The 13523-nt window shown below is 35.4% G+C and overlaps 2 protein-coding genes across 2 annotated transcripts; both read right to left on the minus strand.

Moving 5' to 3' along the window:
• Positions 1-372: 372 nt before the first annotated feature.
• On the minus strand, positions 373-6757 carry LOC130999916 (kirola-like). Its single transcript, XM_057925612.1, has 2 exons — positions 6497-6757; positions 373-798 (listed from the first exon to the last, which is right to left on the minus strand). The coding sequence occupies exons 1-2, from the start codon at positions 6681-6683 to the stop codon at positions 527-529; spliced, it is 459 nt and encodes a 152-aa protein (XP_057781595.1). The 5' UTR covers positions 6684-6757; the 3' UTR covers positions 373-526.
• A 3310-nt stretch (positions 6758-10067) lies between these two features.
• Positions 10068-11790, minus strand: LOC130999917 (kirola-like). Its single transcript, XM_057925614.1, has 2 exons — positions 11455-11790; positions 10068-10554 (listed from the first exon to the last, which is right to left on the minus strand). The coding sequence occupies exons 1-2, from the start codon at positions 11639-11641 to the stop codon at positions 10280-10282; spliced, it is 462 nt and encodes a 153-aa protein (XP_057781597.1). The 5' UTR covers positions 11642-11790; the 3' UTR covers positions 10068-10279.
• Positions 11791-13523: the final 1733 nt, after the last annotated feature.

Genomic DNA, 13523 nt, shown 5'->3' on the forward strand with positions numbered 1-13523 from the left:
GGAGTAGTGTGGGCCCTATTATTATAAATAGAAAGGACAATTTTTTTTTTGTTGACAGACCGAAATAGCAAGCGCATTAGAGTAATTATTCTTTTCTTAATTAAATTCCGAACAGTCTGACTGCCACCAAGTGCATTAGAGTAAATTATTTGGGGGTGACGGGCCCGGATGGCATCCGGTACTGTTCCACAATATTGTGTGTGCCACAGTCTCTCATTATTGATATTTACTAGATAAACACTTGTTCATGCTCAAATGTTCAAAACAATACACTTTTACATTAGTAATAGATTAAGTAATAGAAATCACTAAAAACTCAAAATCGGTTTCGTAGATATAACCGATTTCTAAAAAAAAAAAAAAAAAGCGTGCTGATAGAAATCGATCTTTTCCTACCGATTTCTTTGTTGTGGTGTCATAGTTATATTACGACAACACATCTTTTTGGGGGAATAAACGTACATCTTGACTCAAGGATTCATTACACAAGAAGATGCAAATCATTATTTTTAAACAAAGGGTTTCTTCAAGGATTGGACATTAAATGAGTTTCGATGTCTTTGGCGACGTCGATCAAATAGGATAGGATTGTAATGGGATGCCCCACTTCTTCATTAAGCATCTCGTATTCTAAAGTCCACGTCACCAACTCAATGTCGCCCTTATCCTCCACGTGTAATGTTATGACGAAATCTTTGTATAGCTCCATCACGTCTCCTTCAAGCACCTTAAATTTAATCATTTTTTTCTCTTTATCAATGGATTGAATCACCTCTTTCGCTGTCTCCTCTTTCCCATCTATATAAATACATCGATTTGTAAGAAAATATTAGAACTAATTGTTGATGAATTTAACAATCATGCATTAGGCTAGTATGATCATGAAAATTAAGAATATTTCATTAGGACAATATCAACTATGAGTGCTTTCCATAACCGGACTGGCTGTGTTTTCTTTGGTTGAAATATATCGTAATAAAATAAAAATAGGAAAAGTTTATCACATTTTAATGGCCCTATATTTTTTCTAGCTCACATTCTCTAGTGTTGGAAAACACGAGAAAATCTTATCACATCAATATCTCATGATAGTATATATCATGAATTGTAGTATATATCATGACGAGAAAACCTTACTAATGATTAATTTTCATTGTATTGAAGTGTGATGCATTTATCTAGAATATTCTAGGAGAGAATAAGCTATTATAATCTAGAGAATTCACCACTAGCTAGATTACTCTAGAGTATTCTAAATAATACTAGGACAAGTATGAATATTCTAGAGATTAGATATTTTCTATATAGTATCTAGAGAATTCCTTAAGTGGATGCTAGTAGAGAATTCTAGATACAAGTTAGTGTAGTGGGATCTAGAGAGATCTTCCCACACCTATAAATAGAGCTCTTGTGAGCCATTTGTAACCAACCTCACATTATCTAAACATCTCAAAAACATCACTCTATCTAATATTATCTAAGTTCTTTGGAGACAAGAGCTCCACTCTAAAATCATTCTCTCTATCTTCTACACACACTACACTCACAATATTCTCTACTCCACTTCACTACAATCACTCACAACACTCAAACCACTATATAATCACCTCCATTTTCTAACAAGTGGCATCAGAGCTTGTTCGATCATAAGCGGGCGTTATGGCGTCGTCAAGTCTCTCCATCACGACTCCAATATTCAATGGAGAAAACTATGACTATTGGAGTGTTCGTATGAAGACTTGCCTTGAATCCCATGATCTTTGGGATGTCATTGAAGAAGGAATCACCATGCCGGGAGAAGATATCGACAAGACATCCTCATCTGAGGTACGTAAGAAATTAAAGCAACAAAATGCTAAAGCTCTTTATCTTCTCCAACAATCTGTTAGTGATTCTATCATGGCAAGAATTATTCGAGCCACTACTGCAAAAGAAGCTTGGGATATCCTTAAGGAGGAGTTCCAAGGAAATGTTAAAGTTCGAACCATTAAACTGCAAAGTTTAAGGCGAGAACTAGAGAATCTTAAAATGAAAGATTCAGAAGCCGCAAAAGATTATTTCTCAAGAATAATGGAAATAATCAATCAAATGCGGTCATACGGAGATAACGTCTCCGATGAAAGGATCGTACAGAAGGTCTTAATCAGCCTTACTGAGAAGTATGATCCAGTAGTGGCGGCGATTGAAGAATCAAAAGATTTATCAAAAATGCCCGTCGCGGAGCTGATGGGTTCCTTGGAAGCACACGAGCAACGATTGAGTAGGCGACATGAAAGTTCACTTGCGAGTGCCTTTCAGTCCAAACTCAACGTTAGAGGCAATAAGTCAAGGAGCGGCGGAAATTTTAAAAGCAATCACAAGGAAGGAAGCTCCAGCAACAAGGAGAGCAAGGCAAATTTTCCACCATGCGGAATTTGCAAGAAGACAAATCACTTGGAGAAGGATTGCTATCATCGAGGAAAGCCACAGTGCAAAAACTGCAAAAGGTTCGGGCACGTGGAAAAAGATTGCAGAGATAGAAGAAATCATCAAGCCAACTATTCAGAAAATCAAAATGAGAAGGAGAACATGTTCTATGCATGTCACTCGGCAACGGAAGCAGGAGAAGAAGAATGGTACATCGATAGCGGATGCAGCAACCACATGACATCCAATGAGACCATCTTCCGTGAGTTAGATACTTCAGTCAAGACGAAGGTGAAGATGGGCAATGGAGAACTGGTGGAGACGAAAGGGAAAGGTACAATTGCCATAAAAACTAATAAAGGTACGCGATTTATTAGAAATGTTCTCCTAGTACCTCGTCTTGCACAAAGTCTACTAAGTGTTGGCCAAATGATGGAAAATGGATATGCCCTCCACTTTGAGAAAGATTCTTGTCGAATTTACGACAAGAAAAATAACCAAGATATTGCAGTAGTAAAAATGGGAAAAAATAGAAACTTTCCCATTCAATGGCAATATCCACAAAAGGCAATGGTGGCTCAACTCGACGATACGAGTCTATGGCACCGGAGATTTGGGCATTTCAACCTAAATGCCTTAAGGCTACTTCATCAGAAAAATATGATGAGAGACATGCCTCTTCTAAATGAAAGAGAAGGTGTATGCGAAGGATGCATGATCGGAAAGCAACACAGACAACCATTTCCAACGGAAAAAACATGGCGAGCCAAGGAGATACTAGAGCTTGTCCACACCGACGTTTGCGGTCCAATGCGCACACCTTCAGTAAACCAAAACAGGTACTTCATACTCTTTATTGATGACTACTCTAGAATGACTTGGGTATATTTCCTCCAAGAAAAATCAGAAGTCTTTAGAATCTTCAAGAGATTTAAGAACTTTGTGGAGAACCAAAGTGGTCGCAAAATAAAGAAACTGAGAAGCGATCGAGGTACCGAATACAACTCAAAAGAGTTCGACAAGTTCTGTGAAGATGAAGGTGTGGAGCATCAACTAACGGTGGCCTACACTCCACAACAAAACGGCGTGTCGGAAAGAAAGAATCGAACAGTCATGGAGATGGCGAGATCCATGCTGGCGGAGAAAGGATTGCCAAAGAAGTTCTGGGCAGAGGCAGTATATACATCGGTCTACCTACTCAACCGATGTCCAACAAAGGCCGTGCTAAACAAGACGCCGATCGAAGCTTGGTCAGGACAAAAGCCTTCAGCCAAACATTTGAGGGTCTTTGGAAGTATCTGCTACATCCACATTCCCTCAGTAAAAAGTCACAAACTGGAGGACAAGACGGAGAAGGGAATCTTCCTCGGCTACAGCTCTAAATCCAAGGGGTATAGAATCTACAATCTTGAGACCAAGAAGCTGGTGACAAGTCGAGACGTGGAATTTGACGAACAAGCCTCCTGGAATTGGGAGACAGAAAGTGTTGAAAGGCGGGCAACAACTACACTCCTAAAAGAAGTCACAGAACATGGAGAACAAGATCAACAAAGCCCACCAAGGTCCTCTTCAGAAGCCAATACCTCAAGAGGATCCGACTCAGACTCCTCACCAGACTTTCCACCTTTTCGGGTAAGAACTCTAGCAGATTTATATGAATCCACTGATATATATGAGACATGCAACTTTTGTTCTTTGGAGCCAAATAACTATGCAGAAGCATCCAAAGAGCAAGTTTGGATTAAAGCAATGGAGGAGGAGATAAAAATGATAGAAAAGAATGATACTTGGGAGTTGGTGGATCTTCCAAGTGACAAGGAAGTCATTGGAGTCAAATGGGTGTTCAAGACAAAGCTGAATCCTGATGGTTCGATCCAGAAGCATAAGGCAAGACTTGTCGCAAAAGGATATGCTCAAGTACCAGGAGTCGACTACACAGAAACGTTTGCTCCAGTGGCACGGATGGACACAATTCGAGCACTCATAGCTCTGGCGGCTCAAAAGAGATGGAAAATCTATCAACTTGATGTTAAGTCGGCATTTCTCAATGGAGATCTAACAGACAAGATATATGTGGAGCAGCCAGAAGGATTCACAAAGCAAGAAGGCAAAGTTCTTCGTCTCAAGAAAGCACTCTATGGGCTCAAACAAGCGCCACGAGCCTGGTACAGCAAAATAGACGGATATTTCACCGGTCAAGGATTTAGGAGGAGCAAGAACGAAGCAACTCTATACATCAAAACTCAAGGTACGGACATCCTGATTGTCTCTCTTTATGTTGATGACTTAATTGTCACAGGAAATAACACAAAATTGATCGAGGATTTCAAGAGAGACATGATGAGCACCTTTGAGATGACGGACTTAGGATTAATGCACTATTTTCTCGGAATGGAGATAAGTCAAGAGGAAGAAGGCATCTTCCTATCACAAAAGAAGTATATTGAAGATATGCTCAAGAAGTTCAAGATGCAAGACTGCAAGCCAGTGGTTACACCTCTCATTCCAAATGAGAAGTTGAAGAAAGAAGATGGGTCAAAACCGACGGATTCTACAAAGTATCGAAGTTTGATTGGGAGTCTACTATATTTGACGGCAACAAGGCCTGACATCAAGTATGCAACAAGCCTTCTATCCAGATTCATGGAAAGTCCGAATGAGACCCACTATGGAGCAGCAAAGAGACTTCTCAGATACCTGCAAGGTACGCTCAACTATGGTATCTGGTACAAACCAAAGTCTGACTCACAGATCAGTGGATATAGCGATAGTGATTGGGCTGGATCTCAAGATGACATGAAAAGCACATCAGGCTATGCTTTCAAGCTTGGCTCAGGAATTTTCTCTTGGGGATCAAAGAAGCAAGACTCAGTTGCACTATCAACAGCAGAAGCTGAGTATGTTGCAGCAGCCGAAGCAGCATGCCAAGCTATATGGCTTAGAAGAATACTAGCGGATATGGGCGAACCGCAAGACTCATCGACAGAGATCTACTGCGATAACAAGTCAGCTATAGCAATGGCTAAGAATCCAGTTCAGCACAATCGCACCAAGCACATCGACATCAAGTATCACTTCTTGAGAGATGTTGAAGCAAAGAAACTTATCGAGATGAAGTATTGTCCAACAGAAGAGCAGTTGGCGGACATCTTCACAAAAGCACTACCAAGGGACAGATTCCAGTTTCTACGAAGAATGCTTGGAGTAACCGATAAATGCATCAAGGAGGAGTATTGAAGTGTGATGCATTTATCTAGAATATTCTAGGAGAGAATAAGCTATTATAATCTAGAGAATTCACCACTAGCTAGATTACTCTAGAGTATTCTAAATAATACTAGGACAAGTATGAATATTCTAGAGATTAGATATTTTCTATATAGTATCTAGAGAATTCCTTAAGTGGATGCTAGTAGAGAATTCTAGATACAAGTTAGTGTAGTGGGATCTAGAGAGATCTTCCCACACCTATAAATAGAGCTCTTGTGAGCCATTTGTAACCAACCTCACATAATCTAAACATCTCAAAAACATCACTCTATCTAATATTATCTAAGTTCTTTGGAGACAAGAGCTCCACTCTAAAATCATTCTCTCTATCTTCTACACACACTACACTCACAATATTCTCTACTCCACTTCACTACAATCACTCACAACACTCAAACCACTATATAATCACCTCCATTTTCTAACACATTGTTAAACCAAACACTCAATAAAAGTAATAGTTATTGTTACCATTCCGCTCTAGTTGAACCAAACGAGCACTAACTCACAAAAGCTCATAAATATTAGCTTTATATGGCCCACTTATCTCTACTAGAACTTAAGGGGTGATCATATCAAGCATTTCTGAATCGGTTGACAACTATCATCGCTAAGTACTGAATTGAATAACTAAAGATATAAGATAGTGGCCAATTTTTTTAAAAAAATATATACCACCGTTCACTCTCAAACTAAACAACTAAACATGGGAATTCCATCAAAGAGCGCGAGCAAATATCACATTTCACAATATAAAAACTTTATAGTGTGAAAATTTGATAGCTTATGTAGATGATGTTGTAGTGTCACATGAACTTACCATGGGTATAGGTCCAGTAAATAATGGCACCAACTTGACCAAATTGACCCTCAAGCAGATCACAACCTTGTACTTTATCAGGGCTAGCAATGGAAACTTGATTCGGCTTTTGCATGTAAATTTCATGGAACAAATCTCCACCAGCTTTGAATTCTATTGCTGCAATTAATTTGCCATGCAATCCCATCTCCAAATATCCCTCTTTTATTAATATTGATTATATATATGTATATATACAAAGAGAGAGAAGGGTAGTGAGAATTTCTTGCAATCTTCACTATAAATAGCTGAGGCTCGCAGCTACTGGTAATTTTTTTTTTATTTTTTAGTTTCAATTTCTTTCTAATTTTTAAAAATTTTCCGATTCCGAGTGGTGAAATTTTCTTTGTAGTCGGTGTCTTATTTTTTGTATTTTATTTTTCCAAAATGCTACGAAAGCGAATGGCCACCCACTCTGATATCAATATATGCAGGTCTACTATTTTGATATTGACCTATAAATTAAAAAAATTAATTAATTAAGGATAAATGTCCCTATATCTCTAGATTTGAAATCTCTACACCAATATTTTATTGGGGCATTGTAAAGATAATGTCATAATTGTTGGAAATAGCTAGACTTGAGCCTTATTTCTTTCAGCCCATATTAATCTTTTGACTCATAATTCTTTTTGATCAGGTCGGCTGTTATTGAAGCCCTACGAAATTTCATATTCTCTCTTAACCTCAACGCCACAACGGGATAAATTTACAATATTAAATAAAGAAACTGAAAGGCCGCGCGACAGGGGACTTGAACCCAAGATCTTTGGTCTTAGGCATTAACCTCTTACCGCTTGGCCAACACATGCACACAACGTCTCCCTTTCTCGATTCCGCTTTGTGTGGGACGTGTGAACGTCTATGTGATTATATATCTTCTTGGTTAGTTGATTGAAGGGGTAAAAATAACACGAGAATACAAATCTTCTTCTCATTCTTTCTGCTCTTGAGCGCTTGTTCTCATTCAACTCCGAACCATCCAAAGTTTAAGTGCGAATTTTGGTTGGTAGCTGTGAATCGGCGTGTAGGACTTGCACTCTGTGTTCGGCCGAATTTTGCTTTCAAGGCAGTGGCCTTCGTACCACGGCGCAGCGGCTGCTTCTTTTCTTGGTTTTTCCGTTTTTCTCTCTGTTTTGCAGGTTCACTTCGCTTGGGATTTTATTCAAACAGGTGGTGTGCGCTCAAATTCTGCTTTGCACTTCAGAATCTGGCCTCGAACTTTGATCAAACAGTTGGCAGGCAGTGAGTTTTTCCAACAATTTGAAAGCAAAATTCTATCTATGGTAGGCACTGCCCGATTTATCAAAGCTTGAATCACTCGATGGAACTAACTACAAGAGGTGGTCACAAAAGCTTCTCATCTTCCAATCTACGATGTCATCAAGAACTCTTACATAAAATGAGAACATAGAATTCTTAATCATTCGATCGTGAAAATCTATAGTTAATTCATTATCTTGATGGATTATCCAACATCTGGGTTCAAATCCTGAATAAACAAAGAATTTTTTTTTTTTTTTCAGATACATTATATTTAATGGTGAATACAGTATTAATTTTAATTATAAAAAATATGTTGTTTTCAGGTTCTCACAAAAAATGCAATTCTCACGATAACCACACCTCATTGTTATATACAAAAATAGTTATGTCCTACAGTAATGTGGAAGGATGAGTTCTACGTGATCCTATCTCGATATTACACATATATAAAGATTAATTATGTGCTAAATTTTGCGTCAAATAAACAAATCTTTACTTCTCCACTTACAGCAGCAAATACATGTGCCCATGCATTAAATTCTCGATCCATCTATTTGGATTATATTATTTAGAAGGCGCATAATTCTAGGCATATATTTAAATCAAAGATACGTTTTCTACACATGCTGGTAATAAATGTTGAGGAATGGCGTCGTCATGAATTTTTACCTAATTCAGCAATCTTTTTATTTTAATTATATCATACTGTATAATGTATAAGGGGTCTTAATTTATACTCGCTCCTTCCCAAATAGTATGCATTTTTTGTCATTTTAATATGTTTTACAAAAGTGTGCACATTTCACTTTTCGACACTATCTCACCATAAACCTTTTATTTTTTATTTTCATTATCTTTACTTTAGGACATTTAATTTGGTAATTCACAAGAATAATACTATTCCTCAGTCCCACAAAATTACCTTCAATTTTCACACAAATTAAGAAAATTATATTCTCATTTATTGCTCCAAGTATAATTTTCACAAAAATTGAATAAAGTTATTTCAGTAAAATAATACAGTTTAATTAATACTCCCTCAGCTTTTAGTATCTATTTGAGAGTGGCATATGTTTTAAAAAGTGGTTGGGTGTATTGTGAGTGGAATATGGGTCTCACATTTTATGTGAGCGTTAAAATAATTAAAGTGAAATAAAAGTCCCACCTACTTTTACTTGTATTGCTCCGGAGTATCCCTCTGTAGCCGGACGAATTTCTCTTCCGAGGCAGTGGCTCCCATACCACGACACAGTGCCTTATTTTCTAGACGTTTTCTTTCTGTGCAAGTTGTATTTTTTCGGTCAGGATTTGTAACAAACACTTGGTTAATTTTCCAACCCGCTTTGTCCAAGAATTAAACCAATTTTTCACTAACAGAATATTTCACAAGCATATGGTGTTCTAATTTAAACATTCTAGGAATATAAAGATTTGTGCTCTGAAACTGCATTAAAAAAATCCGGAGTAAAAGAAACCGAGTGAAATACGGATAACTGATTTCAATGTATTTGAATAGTTTAATTTGATTGAACTATAACTGTGTGCACATGTCTCACAGAACATTTCACAAACACATGGTATTCACATCTTTAAACATTCTAGTAATATAAAGATTTGTGCACTGAGATTGCATTAACAAATTCTGGAGAGAAAAAGAATCCGAGTAATATATTGTGATTTTAATACATTTGAATAGTTTTATTTGATTGAACTATAATCATGTGGACTTGTTTGAGGTGGAACTTTGGAAAATTAAGTTTATTGTCTAGCCAAATTCTTTAACAAATTGTTTACTCTAATATATAGATATAGTTTTATAAACCACAAACATATGCCCTATTTTTTCGAAAGATCGAGCGTACGTTGAACGTATAATTAATTTTATTTTATTTGATAAAATAAAAAATATACTCACTTCGTCTCATTGGGCTTGTCCCATTTCTTTTGAGCACGGTTGTTAAGGAAAGTTAAATTAGTGTAGTAAAAGTGTGTAAAGGTGCATGTGAGGCCATATTGGTTTGTAGTGTAAAATTATTACCCAAAATAGAAACAGGACAAGATCAATGGATCAACCCAAAAAGGAAAACAAGACAACATCAATGGAACAGATAGAGTAAATATAAATATTTATTATATTTAATTTTTCAATTAACAATTTGGTTTTTTTAATTATATTATCTCTTACAACAATTTTTTTAGATAATCTATTAGGGGTAAAATAAGCAAATCCGCATGTTGTGCCCAAGGCTCAGTTTCTATTAGTATAGATATGTGAAAATAGTTTATATCATAGAAATAACCAAATTACACAAGAGCATAGAGGGCCCTTAACCTCATTACAAACACACAATCACAAAGAAAACAAACACCAAGATTTCTCTCTCTCTCCTCCACCCTTCTTAACACAAGAGCTTAACTATTATTACAGATGAAGAAGACACCATTATTTATTGTAGTAGGAATTGAAGTGGTTCATATTCACTCCTTGCCATAGTGGTGAGTTTCGATGTCTTTGGTGATGTCGATGAAGTAGGAGAGCATCGAGATCGGGTGCTCCACGTCATCATTGCGCATCTCGTAGTCCAACGTCCACGTCACCAAGTCGATGTCGCCCTTCGTCTCCACGTGGATGATTATGTCGAATGTTTTGTACAGCTCCAGCAAGTCCGATCCCTCCAGCATCTCGTAATCAATCAACTTCTTCGCTTCATCTATGATTCGAATTTTTTGCTTTGCTTTCTTCTCTTTTCCTTCTATTTAGATTAATTTTGCAACGCCACATTAATTTTAGAAAAATAGTAGTACAATGATGGACCAACCAATTCAAATTTTCGGAGCTAATTGTTAAAACATGACCGTAACTTTTAGTGTTTTTCAAAAAGATGACTATATATTACAGAATTTGAAAATGAGAACTATATATTACGGAATTTTAAAATGAGGACTATAGCTTCCATTTTTCACATTTGCACTCATGTTTAACACATCAAAATGAAGACTATAACTTCCATCACAGCCTGAAATAGGAGTGTAAATGCTAAAAATGGAAGCTATAGTCATTTTTTCAAATTTCGTAATATATAGTTATCATTTTCAAATTTTGTGTCCCATCGTGTTCCACCATTAATTTCAATATTTTATAACTACTTATTATAAAAATAAAAAATATTACTAGGATATGGTGAACTCTAATTAATATTTATCACGTTTTTAGATTAAATAACCCTTTAATAATTATTTAAAAAATTGGGAAATAAATACAAAAATAATAATTGTAAATCCTAATTGAATCAGTGAACCCTAGATAATTATTTTAAAATTATACTAGAATGTAATAAATTAAAATTGAAGAAAAAACTTATTAAGAACTACAAAAAATTCAAAGTGGGACACGAAATGAGATACCAGAAGTGGGACAGAGATGTCGCGAGAGATTATATTTAACTCAACTATGCAAAACCTAATTCTCTATTGCATCATCAAGCAGTATTTTTTATTGTATTGCATCCCTATATTTGTCATGAGTCAAGAAAAATCAAAAAATTAATCTAACTCTACTTATAAAAATTCCTTAAAATGGTCGAATCTTTAATAAACAGAATTAATTAAGTAGATTTTCAATATATAGGAGATGTCACGTAACGACGACGTACCATGGGTGTACCTCCAGCAAATGATGGCACCAACTTGACCAAATTTCCCCTCGATGAGATCACAACCTTGCACCCTAATAGGGCTGGCTGTGGAAAGATGCTCTGGTTTGTGCTTGAAGAGTTCATGGAAAACATCTCCACCAGCTTTGAATTCTATTGCTGCAACCAATTTTCCATGCAAACCCATTCTCCCTAATTAACTAAATATTGCAAAGAACAAAATAATATTTTATTGGATTTATGTAATCAAGAGTAGAGAGAATGGTACATAGAGCTATGGGCAATCTTCACTTTATATAGGCGAGGCTCACATATCTACTTTTTCTTGGGATTGGAATCCCTTCTAAATAGTGATACATGTCGTCCCTAAAATTTGGGACCAGAGATGGTACGGGTTTTAAGAAAAAGTGTAGTAGTTGTGTTTGTATGGAGATTGGATCCCACTTTTTTTGTAAATAGTGAGACGAGAAGTTTGTGGGTTCATTTCCAAGCAAAGAAATATCACAATTTTCAGAAACGTACCGGTATAGTAATAATGTCACAATTTTCAGGGATGAAGGGGGTACTATCTTTTTACTAGCTAATTTCTACTCCATCCATCCACCAAAAGTATAGCACTTTTGGCGGGCACAGTTTTAATAAAATTGGTGGTGATTTTTATGTAGTGGAGAAAGGATCCCACCATTTTTTTGAAATGAGTGGTTGGGATTGAATTAAAAGTATTTTTTTTTTTGTAAATAAATGGTATTTGTAAGAATAAAAAATAAGGAAAAGATGTGGGTCCATATTCAAAATATCAAAAGGTTCAAAAATGACAAAAGTGCCATACTTTCGTGGACAGATGGAGTTCTAATTAATTACTTCCTCCATGTCCATGTCCAAATAAGTATCTTATTAAGAAATGAGTTTTGTTCCTTGATAAGTATTTAATTTCAGAATTTTATGGTAAAATGATTTATAATTTTTCATTTTGTTCTTCTATTAGTGACAAATTTTTCACCGTTTCTTCATGTTAATTAAAGGTAAAATAGAAAATTATTCACTTTCTTCATATGTGTGTTTTGACAGAGACAGAGGGAGTAGGCCTTACGAAATCTCATGCCACTTGGATATGCTTGAGTTTTATAATAGAACAATAAATTCATGGGATATATTTTAATATCTAATTATTGATCAAGTGAATATTAAAGTACTTTGATCAATAGTTATCTTGTTGTTTATATATATCAGTGATTTGAAATCGTACCAACACTTATTAATTTATGAGACGTGATAGTTACTATTACTATAATAATAGCATTGACATTGACTTCGTTCAATATTTAATGGGGTTAATTGACTATAAATGCAAATATTTAAATTTTTGTTTTTAATCAATACTTTCTTGATAAAAAAATACATAAACTTGTAATTTTTTGGAATGCAACCTGAATTAGAATTTCGATCACATTTAATACTACATGGAAGCTGGAAATTAATTACGTGGCTATTGAAAAATCGGAATCTACATACTAGAACTGATATAGAAATGTTATGCTATATATCTTATATGAGGATCGTTCACGTTTAACCCTTATTAACGTTATAATAATGTTATTCCCTCTCTGTTATGAAATACAAGTAATGTTATCATAATATTATGAGCACGTCATGATATAAATCAAGGTCCAAATTGTCCTTATTCTTTTTAACATCTAACAATTAATATATATAAAGAATAAATCACACTTTAATTTTATTTAAATTTATAAAATTAATAATTTTGATAAGAATTTATGAAGTATTAGAATAAAAATAAATACTATATTTTATGGCTAAACTTGATCCCAGTGCTCACATAAAATATGTACAATAACATTTATATATAGCACTCCCTCATCAGTCCACGAAAAGATGTTATAATTTGTCATCTTAGTTCGCCCACACAAAAAAATGTCATAATCTATTTGTAGTAATAATTTGTGGATCCTTTCTCCACTCACTATCTTAATCAATTTTTTTCACTTTTTTTCGTAATTTGTGGATCACTTTCTCCACTCACTAAATAAATAATACTAGTATAGATTTTT

This window comes from Salvia miltiorrhiza, chromosome 8 (genome assembly GCF_028751815.1).
Source record: "Salvia miltiorrhiza cultivar Shanhuang (shh) chromosome 8, IMPLAD_Smil_shh, whole genome shotgun sequence".
In the NCBI taxonomy this organism is placed as follows: Eukaryota; Viridiplantae; Streptophyta; class Magnoliopsida; order Lamiales; family Lamiaceae; genus Salvia; species Salvia miltiorrhiza.

Bases quoted from the DNA above. Each gene is read 5' to 3' on its own strand.
- LOC130999917 (XM_057925614.1), bottom strand. From the start codon at position 11,641: ATGGGTTTGCATGGAAAATTGGTTGCAGCAATAGAATTCAAAGCTGGT. The intron at 10,555-11,454 runs GTACGTCGTCGT...TAATCTAAATAG, and splicing joins TTGCTGGAGGTACACCCATG to AAGGAAAAGAGAAGAAAGCA.
- LOC130999916 (XM_057925612.1), bottom strand. From the start codon at position 6,683: ATGGGATTGCATGGCAAATTAATTGCAGCAATAGAATTCAAAGCTGGT. The intron at 799-6,496 runs GTAAGTTCATGT...GTATTTATATAG, and splicing joins TTACTGGACCTATACCCATG to ATGGGAAAGAGGAGACAGCG.